Genomic DNA, 22,128 nt, shown 5'->3' on the forward strand with positions numbered 1-22,128 from the left:
TAAACACTAGAATGAGAATGATTATTCAAATAATATTAAGTAAAATTTATATGTACCATAAATCAGCTACTGACCATTTTACCAATAAGGAATGCTGCTATTGCACCAAGAATAGATCCAACGGAATCTGAAATAAATCCAATAGGCAGCCCAAACAGGTACCCACCTCCTAACTGCAACATAATTATCATAAAATAATGGTCTGCAATGAGTACTTCAATATAAGGCTAAAAATATTTTTCATCCAACAGACATAGCCACGTCCATGAATTATTTTACTATCTTGAAAAAAGGAAGGGCTCTATTCTTCCTGGATCATGTATGGTAGAGAAACATGGAATCAATATATTATCTTGCTGAAAATAGTTTCTAATCTCTAGGCTAAAAAAATAACTAGCTAGCTAACTGTACTTCTGTGGCATAACAAGGGAATTATTTAATGTTTTTCTATTTCTGGATTCAATGTGTGAGTTTTTGCATCAATCCAATCCAGAAACAGAAAAACATCAGCATAATGCATTGTGGAAATCTAATGTCATTAAGTGAACACTTCTTTTCATGTTCATTTAAGCATCCAGTTTGACAATAGTAATAAGTATCTAGCAAAACCTATGAGAAACTGCTGAAATTCCACCAGTAGTTATTAAATATTGCTTAACCAGCTTTCTTGTGCCATAACATGTAAGTGTTTAAAAAGAAATTAATACAAATCATGCCTACGTTTCAGGGTCCATTTTGTTGATATGTTCAAATAAATGCAGTGTAGCACAGTGAGCTAAATATAATGTTTAATTTGTTTTGACATGATGACTTGAAATTTTTTTTTAAATACGATAAATATAGGATAACAGCACACAATTCATAAAAATTGCATTTGGATTAGCAAGAAGTCATTCAAAACTGAGTGAAATATGTCTGAGATGCATGCATAAAGTTTCTAAGATATATCCAACCAAAATCCACCCATCCCTAATTGATTCTGTAAAAATGATAGTAAGTTCACTCTCATTTCTAAGTAACATTAAGGTTGTCAAATTTGTAATGAAATAACTTGCACAAGATGAATATAGTCGCATTTCTAAGTAATATTAAAGTTGTCAGATTTGTAATGGAATAACTTACACAAGATTAATATAATAGGAAATATGCTTCGAATACTTGATGATAATATGACAGTTTAATGTGGAATCTCCTAATCCACTTTGAGGGGCATACCTCCAATAGTCTCAAGAACTCAATGCTCAACATGATAATAAAAAATAACCTATACCTCTTATATGTATCGCATATTATGCCTTCAATACCACCTAGGCTGAGTTGGATACTTAATATGACTCCCAGGATGACCTAAATACTTATATATGATTATAATAATCATCATGTGACGAATCTAAGAGTTAAGGTAGCCATAAGCCAACTACTCATAACACAATACACACTATATAGTTAGGGACACAACAAATTTGTAAATTACCCACAAAGTTACGGGAGGATTAGGAATCTATCTAATCAGAATCCTAAATCATATTCTAAAACAAAGCCCAATAAAGATACCAACAAGCTAAGTGAAATTGGCTTTGATACTAATCCAATGCCAATGCAGCAGGTTCAGGCAAAAAATGAGGAAACAGGAATTTAACAGGACATAAACAAATCAGTTTTAGGGGGACCATCAACCTTCATTTGTGTAGAAACTGCCACTCCTTGAATTTCTTGTTTACATAATCAATCAAACAAACTAGAGTTTTACAAGAGCTGCAGCAAAGGAACACTTGGTTCTTATCAAATAATTGCTTCTACTAACTCGAACCTCTTAACCACACAGAAAAGGAGACTAATACACAATTCAAGGGGAATAATCAAGCAGATAAAGGGTATTGTTTCTATGCCTTTGATTAATTTGTTAGCTGCATTGATTTCGGCCATATATATCAAGAGTATATGTAGAAAATGAACCAATCTGAAGAGAACAGATTCAGCTTAGTTTGTTAAGAATGTTTACTCCTAAAGACAGTTTTGTCTCCAAAAATAACTTCATGTGCTACCTTTACAAACTATTCTTCCTTAGATAAGCTTCATTAATTAATTTGTTCATATTACCATGAACAAATTCTTGCATTGGACAAATGATATAAAATCGCCATCTTTTGATTAGTAAAGGCAAATTGTTTACCGTAGAGGGTAAAAGGATACTTATCGCATGTAGTACAGTAAGATATAACACAGAACAGATACTTTATTCATATACGTAATATGCACTCCAATGCTTACAATATGATTCAGATGATTACAATGATGATGATCCAAAGTCCCTTCCGGACAATGTACATATACTTTCCCGAAGGGGTGACTTAACCATCACGCGCCCGTTCGGATACTATACTACCGGTCGGCTACAATATAGAATTTACTAACATCATCCCCCCCAAAAAGTGAAGTCATCTCCGGATGACAATACAACAAAACTCAAAATAAACAACTAATTACATCAACATATAGATACTAAATAGAGGGATGCATCCCTCGCGTAGTGGTCGTCTGCACCCTCAGTTCATTCAACTCCACCCGTAGCCTGTAGACATGCTCCTTTCGAATTTTCAATTCCGCTTCCGCCTCCATCTGGAGCTCCAAAGTTGACTGCATCATCCCAGCGATCTCTCCCAGCTCTTTCTCCTTCTCATCTGCTACTCTCTCTTTCTCTGCTACTATTTGTTCCTTCTCCACTGCCAATTTTTGTAGCCGACTCTGTCTGGCTGCTGCCCTCTCCACGGCTAGCCTGGTAGCTGACTCCTCCCGAGCCCTCTCAGCTGCTACCTGATCTACCTGGCTCCTCCAAAGGGTGTAATATGCCTACCTGTGTATCTCCACTATCTCCTGAGTTAAAGTCTCTACTCGGCTCTCCATACCAGGATCTCTCATCATGGCCCAATCCTATCACATCTTTGTAGTCTCCACCCTCAGCCATCCCCGTTCCTCAAAACAAACTGTAAAGGTAGTCGGGCATCCTAATTTCATGAAGGATACTACTCTCTCTAGCTCCTTTACTACTAAATCCAAAGCCTGAATCTTTGCAGAGGCTACTACCTGGCGAGCCCGAGTTGCTAAAGCTCCTACATCAGCGAAGAATGTCTCTCTCATCACTGCTTCTAGCGCTACTGGATGCTCCTACTGCACACCCATAGCCCTCTCTACTGCTTTCGCCATCCACTCAATAGCGTTATGCAGTAGTCCCCCATCCTGTGCCTGCAAAGGGTTTTCCTCTGGAATTACTTCTCATGTAGGTGTGTGCAAGTATGCCACTCAAAGGGTTGGGTACGGTGGAACCACGTACTCAAGTATGTGCTCAACTTCTAGGTTATGCTCTCTCTGTCTCGCTCAAGTGATGCTAACAATGTCGTATCCACCCTAACCACTGCATCTGAACCCACTACATCTAATTGGACACCTGGCACCCTCAAACCCTTGCCTGTTGGTATCTTCATTGCTCCTACCTCAGTGTCCATCTCTATATCAAGTACAAGTACCTTAGCCCCAACCTCCGGTAAAGCCTCATGAGCAAGCTCCATCGTTACCTCCATAACGATTGTCTCCGTTTGTGGCATATGTGCCTCTGCTAATGCCTCAAGAATTTCCCGTCTCTGCTCATGCTTCTGCGGCAAGCTGAATTGCAACTAAGTTGGTGTCATCATTACTAGCTACCTAAACTAACCAAATCCCAGAATACCATGAATACCTACAAGAGCCAAATGTGTCATCGTTGAAAGTGCAGGCCGTGGGAATATCAACAGTGTAGCTATAATTACTTCTACTTCCTCGTCTTCTTCCTCCTCCCCGTCGATCCCACTTTCCTCAGAAGAAGTCTCCTCCCGACCACTGTCAGTATTTCCACCGTCTGGTCTCAGTCGTTTATGTCCAACCGTGGTCTTGGTGCCTAGTGTATCAAGATGTCTCCACTGCATAATCGGGGGTTCACCTGGCGCGAGTGGTCCCGATTTGGCCTCTAGTGCATCGTTGGGGATCGTTTGCGTTGTTGCTTCCAAGAATAGGCTGATGACATAATGCAGCATGTAGAATGTCTTGTGTTGTAATGTCATGAATTCATACATCCGTTCGGCCAACAATGCAGCCCAATCATACACCCTACCATGCAAAATCTCATTCACCATCGCCCCATGTGGAAATGAAATATCTGAGGCACGACTAGAGCTTGTGAGGCGACTCTTCACAACGTCCATCAGACAGAGCAAGTGACCTTCCTGCACATTGGATTTCTTTAACCCTCTACCCCTAGACGTGTACGTGAGAGCTTCCTGTTCAGCCTGCGTCAAATCCCCACATACGAGTTGTATCAACTGTATTTTTACTTCCCAACTCAACTTTTTAGGTTTGCTATCTATCTTCCTTCCCCCCTATGCATGGCCAGGTATCCCGAATACCCATGTCAAGTCGGTCGGTTTGAATAATACCACCATGTTGCAACCAAGGTAAGCAAACATACTAGTTCGAGAGAACCTATCATACATTTCTATCATGATGCATAGAAACCCTTTATAATCTTTGATGTTGAATACAAGCATTTGTATCACCCATTCGACCTATGCCTTCCGAATGCTGGCCTTTACTGAATGGTTATCCGGTGTCTCATGCCACCAGTTCCGGCATTCTACTCCGTTCAATCTTTCAAATGCCACATTCTGCGCTGTGGGAATCTCCATCACAGCCGACTATGTTGGTTGCTTCACTTTCTTTTTGCTTGGTCTTGTACTGGTTCCTCCTGCTACATGGACTCCAGATGGCAAAGTTTTTATATTCCTGTTCATGGTTGTTGAATCCTCGTCCAATTTCTTTTTCCAAGCTCTCTTGCCGGCTGAATGCATAACTGTCACCTTTTTGTTGTTTTCTTCTTAAGTTACCATATTCGCTAAGGAAACCTAAAAATCGACATTTGATTCACCAAAATTTGAAGTCGGTTCTCATTTGTATCAAATTCGTCCTTTTCCTGTCGAATTCCTTGTGGGTTCTATATTTCGAACCTTGGATAAATTTTGGAGAATTTACAACGAATGTCGTGGTCGATGGAAGAGCCCGAGAAGAATGTCGACGACTTTGAAGCAACTTTGGGCAGGCGCCAAAAAACATTGACTTTTTTTTAATGTTTTAATAATAAAAAAACGCGTTTACTTCATTTCTTTGTGTAATCAACCCAACCCTAAAGCGTTTACTTGCTACGCCTATGTTGCTTGCGTTGCCGGTATGGAGAGATTTTTGCTTTGAAACGAAGAGGCAGTATGCTTTGAAACAGAGAGGAAGAGGAAGACCCGTGATTTGAGGCGAAGAGCATTGAGGCAACAATTTCTTCTGATATCAGAGGCTGAGGAAGACCCATGATTTGCGGTGATTACTTCTGCTTCTGCCAACAGTAATTACATCTCCTTCATCCAGTCACTCAATAAAACAGAGGTAAGCAAATATAATATATTAGCATTGCTGGTAACTTGTTTATGCATCATAGTTTCAAACTTTCAGTTTGATAGTTGATAGTTGATAGTTGTTTATGGATGATAGTTTCATATTTGATATTTATTATTTGAATTTCTCTTAAATTGTTCTTGAATCTTAGCATATTGATATAATATATATTAAATTTAAGAAAAATTAACTATGAATCTAAGATAGTAGAAATTTAAGAGAAATTGTTCATTGTTTTTGTTTTGAGATTGTTGGATTTGAACTAGTCTTAGTTTATCATTCTGAAGTTACTAATAGATGCTAAGAATCCATTACAACTTGACAATAGTTGTTCTTTTCTTTTTTCTTTTTTTTCTTTTTTTTTTAATTCTATCATGGCTGCAAGTGCATCTGTTGTCAACAACCCCAACTTCAAAATTGACAGATTTTCCCCACTTTGGAGACATGTGCAAATAATTCGACAGATGCCAGGTATAGAAGGTTATGTGTGGATTTGTAGCCACTGCAAAGAGGAATTTAGTAGCTCTTATAGTAGAGTAAAAGCACATTTGTGCTTTATTCCTCGAAAAGGCATCAAATTTTGTACCGGGAAGCCAAGAGTAAATGGAGTGCTACCTAAAACATTCATTCCAAATCACATTGTAAACAAATAGAAGCAAGCAAAGGAAGCTGCTGGGAGGGCAAATTCTTCACATCCATTGGAAAGCGGAGGCTTCTAAAGAAAGGAAAAACATCATTTATGTCTTCAACTACCGCTCCTAGTGAACCACCTGCAGAACGCCATCCATTCTTGCGTCCTCCTCAACAACAGATTGTAAGTAAAAGAGTAGTGGGACCCTTGGAACCATCCTTCCAAAATGAAGCTAGAGACATTGTTGATCAAGCCATAGCCAGATGCATTTATGCAAATGGATTGTCATTTAATGTTGTTTGCTCACCGTATTGGCAATATGGTGAGGGCAATTAATGTGGCTCCAAATGGGTTCAAGGGCCTTGGGTATGAGAAGGTACGCACCACTTTATTGGATGATGAGGTGGCCCGCGTAGAGAATGCCATGTTGCCCATCAAGGATGCATGGGTCGAAACAGGTGTGACAATAGTATCAGATGGATAGACAGATGTAAGGAACCGTCCTTTGGTGAATGTTCTTGCAGTGTCTACAATAGGTGCAATGTTTCTAAAAGAAGTGGATTGTGAAGGAGAGGTAAAGGATGGTCCTTTCATTGCAAACATTCTCATCCAAGCTATCGAGCAAGTTGGCCCTTAGAATGTTGTTCAAGTAATAACCGACAATGCAAAGAATTGCAGGGCTGCTCGCTTATTGGTTGAGGAGCAATATAAACACATTTTTTGGACACCTTATGTGGTGCACTCACTCAACCTAATGCTTAAAAAAATTGGCACTAAGGTTAAGTGGATAAAAACAATGTATGAAGAACCACAAGAGATCCAAATGTTTATCATGAACCACCATATGCCGCAAGCCATATTCAGACAATTCTCGAAATTGGAGCTCTTGAAGGTAAGTTGAATTGTTTAAAATTTAAACACGTTTTAGAAATCTAGCAACTTCAGTAAACTTTCTATGTATTCAAATTTTTAATCTATTACTATTTTGATTTTAAAATAGGTTGCTAAGACCCGCTTTGCCTCCAACACCATTGTTTTGAGGCGCCTTATCAAAGTTAAAGACGCATTGACTAGAATGGTAACTAGTGCTAATTGGACTATATGGAGGCAATCTAATAGTGATAAAGCAACTTCCATAAGGGGATTGATACTAAATGAATCTTGGTGGGATCGTGTTGAGTACCTTATTGAGCATGATCCAATACACTAACATGGATAGGCCTTGCTTGGGTGAAGTATATGATGGCATTGACTCCATGATTGAGGACATTAGAAATATCATAAATGAGAAAGAGCAAGATCTTGATGAAAAGTTCTTCAAGGAGGTACAGTTAATCATGATAGAGAGATGGAACAAAATGACAACCCCTTTGCATCTACTTGCCTTTGCATTGAGGCCCATGTTCTATAGCCAATTGGACCTCAATGCGAGTACCACTAGAGTTCCCCCATACAAAGATCTTGAAGTTGCTCAAGGGTACAAGGCAGCCCTTCGAAGACTCTTTCCTGAGCACCTACGACCTGCAGTGAGGTCTGAATTTATGAGTTTTGCGAGCACCAATGATTGTGGTATTGAGGCTCTTGAAGACAAGAACAATGCTAATGCTCATAAATGGTGGTACTTCCATGGTAAAAAATACCAACACTTGCAGCCGATTGCCATCAAAATTTTATCACAGATTACTTTTTTAAGCTTAACATTCTAATTACTAGTTTCTTGTTGGTAAATATTCAAAACTCTAATTTCTAGTTCATTGTTGGTAAATTTGCAAATCTTGATAGGTTGCTAGTTCATCATCATCTGAGAGGAATTGGAGCGCATACTCCTTCATTCACTTGATAAAACGCAACCGACTAAACTCCAAGAAAGCAAATAACTCGGTGTTTGTGCATTCAAACTTGAGGCTCACAACTCACAAAGAGAATACATACAAAAAGGGGGAGGCAAAACAATGGGATGTCCAACTAGAAGCCGCGGAGTTGGAAATCCACTTTGATGCACTTGCAATTGAAGATGGTGATCTTGAGATACATAGTACTAATGAAGCCGATCTTGAGGCTACGGTTGAGACTGTTGACGCTAGTGGCACTAATTCTGCTTCTAATCAGCAACTGCCTAATGATGATGAATTCTTTGATGATTTTTTATGATACATTGACATTTGTCATTGATCAAATATGAGTCTATGACTGATTACTGATTACTGATTACTGATTCAGTGATTAGTAATGTTGACATTGTTGTTTTAAAGACTAAAGTTTTGAATTGAAACATTCATATGGTGTTATGGTGGTATATTTTGACATTTTGTCATGCCAATTGAACAAATCATTAATATATGTGGTGGTTGAATTTGCTAAATTACTTTAGATTAGCATAGTGGTGTATGAACTGGTATCCTGCAACATATTTTTACATACATACATACATACATATATATATATATATATACACCTGGTATCCTGCAACATATTTTTACATACATACATACATACATATATATATATAATTTTATTTTTTTAAATTCTTATACGGATGAACCCAAACCCAGCCCAAAAATTTTTTGATCGAATTTCAAAACCAAATGTCAAACCCACATTCGAACCAAAATCCAAACCGGCAACTTAGTTTTCTTCCAATAGAAAAAACAAAAATCCGTTAGGTCAATTACCTCCCGTACAATATTGTTCCCAAGTTCTCTTTCCTCTTAATTGCGTTCGTACGGATCCGTACAGTTCCTTTACTCTGAATTTGTGTTTGTTCCACTGCTGTGCGGTTGCATTCTTTTGTCTAGTGTGACCGTACAAACGAATTAATGTTCTCCCAGGTCCGGTATGGCTGCTCCTCCATTTTCCTTTACTGAGTCTGTAACCCCTTATTACAGGGTCGTACGGCTTTATTTCTCCCTCTTATGTTGCCCATACGGCTTTATATTCCCTTTTTCCTTTGTTTTATAGATTTTTTTTGTATCTTATAGCACCTTGACTAGTCGTACGATCTGTCGTGGGTTGTATTGTCCTGTCATGGGCAATACAGTAATCTTGCCTGTTCTTGTGCGTCGTACGGTAATTACTCTTCCCTTGTGTCATACGGCATGTTAGTACACCGCCTCCTGCGCCCTTCTGAGTGTTGCACGGTGTCTTTACACTGTCTCCCTTGTTATGTATTTCGTACAGGCCGTACAACGTTTTTCCTCTACTCTCAAGTGGTTGTACAGTCCTCTTCTTTGTTGTGTAATGGTTGCTTCCGTACTCTTAGCAATTTATCCCCTCCTCGATCGTACGGCTCTGTTCAATGGTAACTGTACTTCCTTTTATTGTACGGTCGTACGACTAAGTTTCCTCTCTACACATGGTCGTACAGCCAGAGTTCTTTGTACACGTGTCTGTGACTTAATTTATGTTTGTACGATCACTTTCCTACTCCTAGGACCATGCGGTGGTTACTTTTTTCAAATAGCTCCCTTTTTGCACTTCCATGAGCCATACGGTAGACCACCAATCATCGTACAATTCAATTTTCTTCTCTTTATGTTACTGTACAGGTCTTCAAAGGTTGTATGGCATTTTAATATTCCTTTAATTTACTAATCCTATTCTTTAATACTTGATTACTTCTGGATCCGTACTCAAAAAGTACGTTCAACTTTATATTTTATCTACATTTACTTATCTTACATATATACATTATTTAGAATTGCTATTCTCCCTCAGTTGTTCGTTGGCGTAGGAACATTTCTTTCATGATAGACTTTTAACTTCGACCCGTTCACCGCATCAAGTACTTCCTTCCCGTCTAACGTCCATAACTTGATTGCCCCATTATCGCCAACTTCTTGTATCTTGTATGGTCCAACCCATTTAACTTTGAACTTTCCTGGTTTGATCTCATTCCGTCCATTATACTTCAAACTAACTAGCCCGGTTGAAATTTATTCAATTTCAAGTGCTTGTCATGCCATACCTTTCGCCTGTTTTGTGTGAATTTCGTGGCCCATTGTGCCCGTAGTCGTCGTTCATCCAGTTTATTCAAGTTACACAATTTCTCCCTCAAGCTTTTCATGTCGCCCAGTTTGTTCTTGATGGCAATCCTTAAACTCGATACCATGAATTCCGTCGATACCATGGCCTCCTGTTCGTACATCAGCTGAAAGGGAGTGTGTTCGGTTGTTACCTTATATGAAGTGCAGTACACCCACAATGCTGATGGTAGCTTTTCTTCCCAATCTTCTCCCTCAACTGCACAAGATTTATAAATCACTCCGACCAGGATCTTATTCGTGGCTACGGCTTGTCCGTTGGCTCTCGTGTAGTATGAGCTCGACAGTGAATGATAAATTTTGAACTCAGTAGTGAGCAGTCGGATGACATGATTGACAAAGTGTCCTCCCCGGTCGCTTGTCAACTGCAGTGGAATCCTGTACCTGATGATGATTTGCTAATAGATAAATCTCGCTATGCTCATTGCAGAGGTGTCTGGTAGTGTGCGTGCCTCCACCCACTTGGTCAGGTACTCCGTCACCACCACGAACTACCTACACCTTCTAGTTTTGCTTACCTTCAAGGGTCCAACAAAGTCCAATCCCCATCTTTCAAAAAGCTCTTGCATGTGCGAAGGGTTCAGAGGCATGAAGTCTTCTTCAATGGTTTTCCAACTCGTTGACATGTGTCGCATGCAACAATCCACTCTCTAGAGTCATTGTGCACGATTGGCCACCATAACCCTACCAGAAGTATCTTTCGCGCAGTTGTGTCTAGCCCCATGTGTCCTCCTACTGGTCCCTGATGCGCTTCCTTCAATACCTTTGCAATTTCCTCCTCCAGAATGCATCACCTTAAAATCTGTTCAGGTCCCATTTTGTACAGTAGCCCATTGATCAACTGAAATGTTCGGCTCCTTAGCACCAATTTCCTTCTCTCATTCAGCAACATCTCACTAGGAAACTGTCACGTTGATGGGTACTCCCCAATACGTGCATACCAGGTTGGTAGTACTGGAACATGAAATAGTTGCGCATTAGGAAAATCATCGATTCCCTCCAGTGGCTCTCCAGATTTTATCCTCGAAAAGTGGTCTGCGCTTATATGACTTTTCCCTGGCCGCATCACAATCTTGAATGTGAACTCCTACAATAATAATAACCATTGACTTATTCTTCCCTGAATAATCAGCTTATTTACCAGATATAGTAGTGCCTGATGATCTACATAGAATAAAAATGGTGTCACCAACAAATAATGTTTGAATTTTTGTACTGCGTACACCATCCCTAGTGCGTCTCACTCTCGTTTGCACCTCTCCATGCATTCTCCAAGTGTTGTTGTATGTTTATCCTCTGCACTAAAAATTGACCAGTCGTCCAAAAATGCTTTAAAATTTATGATAGACATTTTATCAAATGTGTAAGATAATTCTCTGGAACATTGCCAGAGCATTACACAGTCCAAACGACATCCTATTGTAGGGGTATACTCCATCTTCCATGATGAGTGTTATTTTTAATTTATCCTCTTCAGCGATGGATATTTGGTTGTACCCCGGGAGAACCCATCCATGAATGAATAAATCTCATGTCCGCAACTTCCTCCAAAATGCTATCCGTGAATGGTATCGGAAACGGATCTTTAATCGTTACCACATTTACACATCGAAAGTCTACGCATATTGTTATCTACGTGGTGATACCCACTCACTCATTTATACTCTAAAAAATAATTCCTACTTCCAACATCCGATCGATCTCGTTCGTGACTCGTGCGGCATAATTTTTGTTCATTCGGTACGGCCACTTCTGTACGGGTACTGCACCTTCTATCAACAGCATTCGATGGACACATAACTCTGGTGGCACTACTTTTAAATCTTTATATGTCCAAGCAAAGACGTCCTTGCACTCCATAAATATTTTGAACGCTGCTGCCTTCAGAACTAGATTCCAATCATCTCCTACCAGAATATTTCTCGGATTAGCCTCATCTCCCAAGTTCATTGTTTTCACTGTAGGCTCTTCATACTTTATAGGTTTGTCCTCACTAAACATATGGACCAGCATCTCATCCACATGTGCTTCTCCCTCTTTTATTTTGCTATATTCCTTTAGAAACTCGTTCCCTTCTTTTTCCTTCTTGACACCCAACATATTACAACTTGGGAAGAGCTCGTAATCCTCCATCTGCCAATGGAGTAGGCCATTCACCGAGTCTAGGTCATCATCATTCGACCCTACTTCTAATCTCAGTACTCCTTCATCTGGTTCTATTCTCTTCTTTCCTTCATTGTCACTTTCACCTTCACCTTCGAAATCTGACAACGTTGCCTCCTCACTTACCATCTGTGTGTGCAGGTCAATTATGAATCTTCTACCTCTGCATTCCATGGATAGGGTATTTCGTTTCCATTCATGTTTCACTTTTGCTTGCACCAACCAACCCCGTCCAAGGATAGTGTCATACCCTTTTCTTTTTAGTGGAACGACCACAAAATTAATACAAATGGTTGTGTTCCAATAGTTACCGATTGTGCCATCAAGGTTCCAATGGCTTGATTCTGTGTTGATCCGCCATGAGTAACTAGAACGTAGGTGGCCACAATGTAGGTTGTCCCAACTTTTTCCATATATCCTCGAGTAACACATTCACGCCTGACCCTCCGTCCACAATTGTGTCTGTAAGTACAGTTCCCAAGATACCCATTTATACTATTGTCGGATGTCTTCCTGTCGTCAGTGCTAGTAGCATTGGGTCCACTGCAGTCATTCCACTACCGTCCTTTCTTGTTTCCTCCGTTGCCTTCGGAAGTGGTGTCATATTCAAAATCGTCATCCGTCACTGAGGCATTGGAAGAAGGTCGTCTAACTTCATAAGAACTTCTATTTGCATTACCTGCCTTATTATGTTTTATTCAGCCAAGTTTCTCTTCGAGGTATGGGTAGTGTTTTTTACTTGCAACTTTCTTGTTTTCATCTGTCTTTCCAACTCTATTTGCACTCGCTGCAACCTCTCCTTTTCTTCCTCTGCATGAGGGTACTTTGCCTTCTTAGCTTCGTCATGTGTAATGGCTAGTATCTTCTCATCACATGCTTCGATGCTTAACAAATTTACCCCCTGCTTCAGGCATTTTGAATCTTCGTGGTCTCCCAAACCACACCATTTGCATAACAGTTGTGGCGTCTCCTTCGTGTTACAATCTCTAGCGAAGTGCCCCAGAGGTTGCACGCACGGCACTATATCATCGATCGTCCGCTCGAGTCGTATTATATCCGACTCTGGCCTCCATTGTCATTATTGTTATGATTATTACCACCCCTTCTGCACCAATTATTGTTGCGATATCCTCCTGAAGTTGGTTCATTATTCATGTTTGTTCTGGCAGACACTTCCTGCGTTAGTAACACTTGTTGGTATCCTTTTGACTTCATATTAAATGGACATTCCTTTATGGAATGTCCCACAACCTAGCAAATATCACAGAATTGTTTTTTCAGGTAGGAGACCTTTGTGTGGCCTTCCTCCTTACACTCCGTACACCACAATTCCCCCTTCACCAAGTCAGGATTCTTTTTCAGATTTTTTAATTATTCCATCATCCATAGCATGTCCTTCTACAACGCTCGAACTTTCTTACTCGATTCTTCATCGTTGCTACTACTTTTGGACAATGAATCATCTAAATCCAACGATTTGTGTTTCTTATTCTTGCTTGTTTTTTGTTCACTCTCCAGATCCATCGCCCAATTATACGCATCTTCCTAAAATGCTGGAGGTACAATCTTCATTTTCTTCTTCAAAGCCAATCGTAGCCCCTCAACAAACCATCATTTTTTCAAATCCGTCAACCAGTTGGCTCTGCATCTTCCCCACCAACTCTTTCAACCTTCTTGCATAGGCACATATCATTTCGTTCTTTCCCTGCTTTGTGCTGTATATTTCTGCTACAATTTCATTATCGTCCCTTAGCAGTCGAAACTTTGCTATGAACTCCTTCCTGACATCTACCCATGTAGTCAATTTCTGAGGATCCGCGTCTGCAAACCAATCAATTGCTACATCCCGTATGGTTGCTAGAAATTGTCGAACCCAATCATCCTTGTCTGTTACACCATTTGTTGTCCATATTGTTTCACACGTCTTGCAGTGTCTGATCAGATATGTCGTCCCGTCACCATTAAACTTCGACAATTTCTCCTTTGGTCCTGCCATTGCTACTTTCCTCTAGTTCTATGGTACCTGCTATGTACCCATGCTATTCTAAGCACCCACGCTATTCTGAGTACCCGCGTTGTTCTGAGCACCTGCTTTGTTTTGCACAATCGCGCTGCTTTGGACAACCGTCCTACTTCAAACAACCGTGTTACCTGGTGAGAAAAGATCTTCCTCAAGCGGAGTTGTTCGATTCTCTGCCTATATCTGTTTGTCGAGTGTATCAGGAATGAAGAGTTCACTCCACGCTCATGCTCCTTCGGCACTTCGAGCCGTGAGAGTTACTTCCCTTCCGTTTGGATTCTCTACCCTCAACGTATACAAGTTTAAAAACTCCTCCCTTGTCTCTTCCACCAAATTCAATCGCTATCAAGTCTCTTCTAGCGATTCTTCGGCACTCCTCGGTCTACTTGGTGAATGCACTCCCTCCATTTGTACTCCTTCACCCCCTCAGTGTCCATTGATAATCTGCTAAAGCTTCTGTCTGCGCTCCGCCTGTTGTGCTAAAATTAAAACTTCCTGTGTTGTGCGTATTTCATCCTTATCTTTTATCTTATTCCTATCCTTGTTAAGAAAATTCGGCAATAATCTTCATAACACTTCCTTCGTTCCAGGTTTGACTGGCAACGATGCCAAATGTTTACCGTAGAAGGTAAAAGGATACTTATTGCATGTAGTACAGTAAGATATAACACAAGACAAATACTTTATTCATATACGCAATATGCACTCCAATGCTTACAATATGATTCAGATGATTGCAATGATGATGATCCAAAGTCCCTTCCAGATAGTGTACATATACTTTCCCAAAGGGGTGACTCAACCATCACGCGCCAATTCGGATACTATTCTACCCGTTGGCTACAATACAGAATTTAGCGACAACACAAATCACCATTGCTGATAGAATAAACTCTGGTCCAACTGTAACCTATCTCTTCAATATCATATACATATTATTTAAACAAACCGTCTGTTAGTTGTTGTTCGTATAAAACCAAATCTTATTATGTTTATGATGTGGCTGCCCATTAAAACATTGCTGTTTTGGATTTGCTTGTCTTCATCGTAGTAGGATGACTCCACTAGGACTCGCAAACAGTAACATAGGATTTTGTGAGTCCTAGCAGGACTTTGATAATCCCGAGGTGAGCCATGGCTATGGGCTCAGACTCGGCCGAGTCCAACAGAGTCATGGCTGACTCTGTTGTTTTACCGAGTCCCTCAAACACGACTCTACCACGGCTAATCGCATGAACCAAAAAAAAAGTATTTGTTCTCATTGAATTTTTTTCTTATTTGCCTTCTCTAAGGCCTAAGAAGGTCATTCCTTCATTTGTAAACATAAAGAAGAGAGAAAAACGCTTGAGAGAAGAGTATTGGGGTTTTTGAAAATAGATCAGCAGTTTGATTAGCTCTCACATATTGATTGCTAATTGTTTGTGGAAGTTTGTAACTTGCATTCACACATTGAGAAGAACTAAAAGAAGTATTTGGAGGAGGCCTCTACAAATTTGATTTCATTTTTGGAAAAAATTTGCAGAGGTGAGTTACTTTTTTTGTGTTATTTTCTACAAAAAGTATATTAATGTTTACATTTGTATTAGATTTGCTCCATTTTCTATTAATGAAAAACTTGAAAAGTGAGAAGCCCTAGTGTTTGATTTTCTTTGTTGTAGATGATTAATTTTATTTATTTATGATATATTGCAGCAGTAGCATAATGTCTCAGCCTGAGGGTAGTTCATCTAGGCCTCCACTTAACCCAGATGTAGATCCTAGTAGCATATGAAGGGATAAGGCTTGGAAACATGCCCTCCCCATACCAAAGAAGTAGTTGTATGTAGTTGTATGTTAGCATTGTGGTGTTAAATATAGTGGGGGATGTATTAACTAATTGAAATATCACCTTCCACATATACCAAAGCATGATGCTAAAAATGCTTAATGTAAAGATGCAGCCCAGGATATTATATGTGAAATGGAAGCTCACTTAGAGGAACATGAAGAGAAAAAAGAACTAAACAAAAAGCAACATGAATGACAAACTTTGGTGGAGAAGCATCTTCAAGTCTCCGTTCTCCATTACCTCCATCTAGTCCTAGCCGAGTCCGAGTCTATGCTTGTAACTATGGTTAATAGTTCATGCCTCTAATGCAGGCTATCCAAAAAAGCACTGACAAGAGCATAAAACCTATCATTAATTTTCTCTGTTATAGGTTGGTAGCAGTAACCTCAAATATGATACAATTTAATGGAAAACTTGCCTAATAGGTTACGTAAAAATTTGCAACTTATGCATGATACATGAAATGAACCAAACAAAAACTAATGTTACAGAGCAGATATCTGTATTCAATAGAAAAAACATCTCACGCTAGACAATGACTAAATGCACTTGTTCAGACAGCGCGAAATTCAATAAAGCAGGTGAGGCATTGGTGACCGAGCATACCTTGAGTAAAGGTTTTTTCTTCAAGAAAATATCTATTGTCATTCTATTTAACATTTTAAGCTCTAAAGGAGATTCCTAAAGAAAAATCAGCGTAGATCTTAACCTCTTGATAAATAACACAATGTGAAAGACTCGATATTCAAGAGTTTAAGAATTTTGAGAAACTTCCAGAACAGCCAAATACTTATATATATGGTGTAAATGTTGCATAAGAAATACACAATTTATTGCATACATTCAAACGTTTATCCATGTTTGACAACTCTTGTGGATTTACAATCAAACTACAATGCTTATTGATTGGAGGATAGAAAAACACAATTGTAGATATCTGAGGGTACAAAAAATATCAGCACACGCTGACATGACCAAACACTAGCTCCCAAAACCATTCCAAGAAAATTTTGATAGAAGCAGTGGAGCAACCTTGTGTAATGACCCCAACTTTGAAGACAACAAAAAACTGAATTGATTTTTATTAAGTTGACAAAAAAAAAATCAAATGACGACTTAATATAGATTAATTTTTATTAATAATAATAGTATTTTTTTAAGCTCAAATTATTAATTATATTTCTCAAGTAATCCCAAGCTGGCTGATCTTCTAGATGCTTCTTGGAGATTTCTATAAGGTGATTTTTTAATGATATATTGGCAAGCTTTGGATTTGATAAACGATTTATGATTTCTACAGATGGAAACCCTTCAAGAGTTTGACAAAGAGGCTGGATGACAACCTAGTTCTTCCAAGGGGTGGATTGGTTATGAAGTCTACATTTGTGCCAAAGTTTGTGAAGTCTTCTTCCGAAGATAAATTCAGTTATATATATAATATAGTTTATTTCTAAAGGATATCGAACCATATCATATGCAGGATTTTGAAGCTGTGAATACATCATTTAACTAACTTCATTATCTTTGGTGCTAGATTGATTAAAAGTATAATCACAAAGCCTTGTGGATATTGTGATCAAATTACCAGCTAAGCAAAAAAATATTATTAAGTTCCTTCAGCAACTTTGGGAAATGAAGCTGTAGCATCTCCTTGAACACCAAACCTTAGCTCTATCATTGAGTTTGAAGCATTCATGCACAAAAGGCATGCAATCAGGAGATTAAAGGTCTGAATAACGGAAGTCTTGGTAAAGGTTGTGTCAGCATGGAAGAAGAGTACTCTTGGAGATGCCTATGAAGGTTTGAACAATTATTAATTGATGTTTTCTTCTAATGCAACAAAATTATATGTTGGTACATTCAAATCTCTGCTACATGACTTGCTGAAATTATAAGCATTTCAGATTGTTACACGGAGAGTCTTGTTAGCAGCAGCATATTTTTATTATTGTTTCTGAGGTGGAAGTAAGTGGGCAGTTTCATATTATTCCTGAATTTATATTTCTCAGTAAGGTTTGTTTTTATATGTCTGTAAAAAATATAGATGAAAGGTTTTCAGATTGAATGCAACTGTTTGTTAAAATATCTTGGAAATAAACTACAAATTTCTAGTAGAAATCAATTACATTCCTTTCACCGTGCCACAAATAGGAACATAAATGGTAAACACTGTCTATGAATTAGTAACGAAGATTTTCTGAACAAATTTACATTCAATTAATAAAGTCCTGGTACTTTATAAATCATGAAGAGCCTAAGAATTGATTTTTAAATTATTTTTCCTATATCTTGCAAGAAACAAAGAAGAGAAGTCCATGAATCTCAATTACCGGGTACTGCTGTTTAGGCCCGGGTCTTGGTACTGGTACAGTTTTGGTACTGGTTCTTCCAGGGTACTTCATGGGTTCTGTATGGGTCCTTCATAGAAGGACACACAACAAACGTGGGCACCTAGGAAGTACCCCAAATCATAGGTCAGTTTATGTATGTATTTCTGATTTGTTCATCAGCATGCTCTTTGTATCAGCTCTAGATAGTGTCTTGCAACAGCTTGCTAATATTATTCAAGTTAAAATTGGTCTATGTAGTGTCCTAAGTTTATGACGGTAGTGAACAGCAACCTACTTTGATTCATTTGAAGGTCAGGGGTTGATTTTTTTTTAATTTGAAGATCTGAGTATATTACTGTTGATAGATTTGTATAACCCAGCCAATGGTTATGTTTATTGATCATGTTCGGATATATCATATATGTCAATTTGTAATGCATGTACTCTGAAACTATATTAGTAATACAATTATTTATTTATAATTTTGTGGAGAATGTGGAATTGTGTATCACTCTTCTTTTTGTATTTGTAACTTTGATGTTTGAACATAAATACATACATATATGAACAAACCCGAATCCACAAGGTGGGAAAAATTGTCGTACCCACGTACCCGAACCCCGACCCGAACCAGCAACTTAGCCATGAATAGATGAGGTGCATATTCAAGATATTTTCTTCACCTTAATCTAAAAAGTCTAGTTAATTCATGTTCAAATACCTAGAAACATTTTCTCATGATAGCCACAGAGGATACTTGTTACTAGATTGAAGCCAGCCTTTACTCTAGCTGGAAACAACATAAATTCTTCATAATAGCACTCTTGCAGTAAAGGAAACATTATTATACAAGTCAAATAATCAAATGCCATAGGGTGGAAAATACTTATGATAGAAAGGAACACAAAATAAATAAAATGTGGAGGCAGTAGATCTTCTGATCAGGGCAAAAATGTATTGAAAATGAGATATGTGCTTACTGTAAGGATAAAAGCCGGAACTCCCAGCACTGTCAATGGGATATAGGACAAAGCCCTGCATTTTTTGTCAACAAAATCAACAATATTTCAGCATGGGATATTTTTTTTTCAAATGAAATTTACCAGAATTGCATAAGTTTGCTTTTTGATTACTTTAAGGCCCCTCTAGTTATAAGAAGCCAATCAGCATGTGCTTGTCTACTCATTCACATAATCAAATCAGATATGAAATAAAACATAATTGTATCAGAATCTCTGATTCTACAACCAAAATTGTTAATTTTTGTTTATATAGCATTGAAGAAAATATAAAAGGTCCCTATGATACACAATGCAAATGCACAAAGTAGATAATAAAAGATGATTATAGGGAACAGTTCTTGTATGACATTTTTCTCAAATAAACTGAATTTCTTCATTTTTTTCATTTATAGATCAACCATGTCCAAGAAGATCAGTCTTCTCTAGCCATCTCATATATCAGTTTGAGCCTTCCTCTAATCTGTAATATATGAAATCTATAAAAAACTCTCGTAGTTTGATAAGATATGGCTTTGTCAAAATATCTACTGTTTTCGAGTGGTGGTGAAGGAAAATTGTTCATCTTTCATACTGGACAATTATATATTCAACTTTCTCATTATATTCTATTAGCACTCCATATATATTTTGTCTCCTAGAATTAGAAATATAAATCATATGGCTGAGGAGCAGTAGTTCCTACTTTTAAGATGATGAATGAAAAACTGCACTTGATTGTTGTCAGTAATTTCTATATTGTAGCTGACGGGTAGAATAGTATCCGAACAGGCGTGTGATGGTTGAATCACCCCTTTGGGAAAGTATATGTACACCGTCCGGAAGGGACTTTGGAATCATAATTGTAATCATCATAATCATCATTGTAAGCATTGGAGTGCATATTGCATATATGAATAAAGCATCTGTTTTGTGTTATATCTTACTATACTACATGCGATAAGAATCCTTTTATCCTGTACGGTAAACATTGACCCCTTAACTCGATAACATTGTCCAAGTAGATTGCAAGGTTAAATGGGCATGGCCTCATAAATAAGGCAGTTGAACTTCAATATAAATTTCAAACTACTTGACACTAGATGAATGCCGCGGGTCACATCTATGATCACAAGAGACAAAAAATTGTTACCCGTCGACTCTAATGTATCTTTCCAAACTTATTATCAAGCAAGATAATAAGTTGAAAAAGTTAAATACAATTAGTAATTATGATGCTCCATTCAAGGTGTTCTTCGTATGAATAGTCCTTACCAAAAATGTAGAACTATAAACTGGGATGCCACGTATAATGTTGACAAAATCAATGTTTTCTCCACTTGCTATGTGATTTTAGAAGCCAAATGTCAGTTCATCTGAAACTAACTTTTCAACAAGCCCATCCGGATTAAAAGCAGCCATAGCATTTTAAATCTTATAGTTATTTGAATTTCCAAATCTAAAAGTAAGTTAGCCAAGATATAACAGTCAAATTAGGTTGTCAAAAGAACTCTTTTACAAACAGGTTGCATCCAGTATAAGAAGAGGCAACAAAGATGTGATTAAAGTAGTTATTCTGAGTCAAACAAACTATATCAAAAAATCCCTCAGAAAATTTCCCCAAGTAAGAGTAGTTAAGCCAACCCATGTTAGCCTGGTAAGTTAACCTAAGAAGAGAGATGCAAAAAACTGCATTGATGAGAAGTTGGGGATTAAAAAAATATTGCTTATTCAAGATCATATGAGACTAAAAGACTGGTAGAGCCCCACAATTATGTCATCTTTGGAATTGAGGGCTCAAGGCTCAAACAAGTGTTGATGTCTTCACCCCTATAAAACCTGTCTTTTGAAGGTCATTTTTTCATGTCTTGCTGAAGGTGTCCATCCAGGTATTATGTACGAGAGCTGGGAGTGTTAGCCCCCCAATTATGTCATCTTTGGAATTGAAGGCTCGAGGCTCAAACAGGAGTTGATGTCTTCTCCCCTAAAATACCTGTCTTTTGAATGTCATTTTCTAGTGTCTTGCTGAAGGCATCCATCAAGGTGTTATGTTAGAGAGCTGAGAGTGTGTGTTTTATCCTTGTTCCCTTCATCACATACCCATCCATCCAAAGTTGATTGTCCTAAATGTTGTTTGATATTATGATCAGGCCATGTATGACAAAAAATGATGCAAGACAGTTGAAACAAAAGGAAGGATTGGCTAGGTATTTGTGGAAGCAAAATATCGTGTTGTAAGACTCTTCTAAAGGGTTTGCCATGGCTCGTGTGACTATGATGGTGAAAAAGTGCACCTAGGGATGTCTTGTTATAAATTATAATAAAAGGGTAAAGACGAAGCCAAGGCACACCTATCACGTGGAGATGCCAAGGTTTGAAAGGCACAAACAAAGAAGAAGTTCACCCAGGGGAGAGTTGTCACATCTTCAGTGGTAAAAACATGTAAAAGAAACACTTCAAAGAGGAATAACAATCCTTATGTGGCCATAGCTATTTTGATAAGTGCCCCAGGTAGTTTTGCCGTGTTTTGAGTCTCATAAACTCACAAGTGAAGGACTGGCACCCGACTGCATACATGAACATAAGTGGCAAATGTAAGTGAAAATAGTGCAACTGCATACAAATGAGTGAGAACCTCGCAAGTGGCCT

The 22,128-nt window shown here is 38.4% G+C and overlaps 1 protein-coding gene across 1 annotated transcript in view; it reads right to left on the bottom strand.

Moving 5' to 3' along the window:
• LOC149578155 (uncharacterized) overlaps positions 1 to 22,128 on the bottom strand; it is a 173,183-nt gene that overhangs the window by 82,876 nt on the left and 68,179 nt on the right. The window contains exons 3-4 of the mRNA XM_089827706.1: positions 19,462 to 19,516; positions 75 to 173 (exon numbers count right to left, since the gene is read on the bottom strand). Coding sequence (XP_089683832.1) covers positions 75 to 173; positions 19,462 to 19,516 — 154 coding nt within the window. The remainder of the gene's footprint in view (positions 1 to 74; positions 174 to 19,461; positions 19,517 to 22,128) is intronic.

The sequence above is a fragment of the Cupressus sempervirens genome, chromosome 1 (assembly GCF_028749045.1).
Source record: "Cupressus sempervirens isolate cs-2001-9-10 chromosome 1, ASM2874904v1, whole genome shotgun sequence".
Lineage (NCBI taxonomy): Eukaryota > Viridiplantae > Streptophyta > Pinopsida > Cupressales > Cupressaceae > Cupressus > Cupressus sempervirens.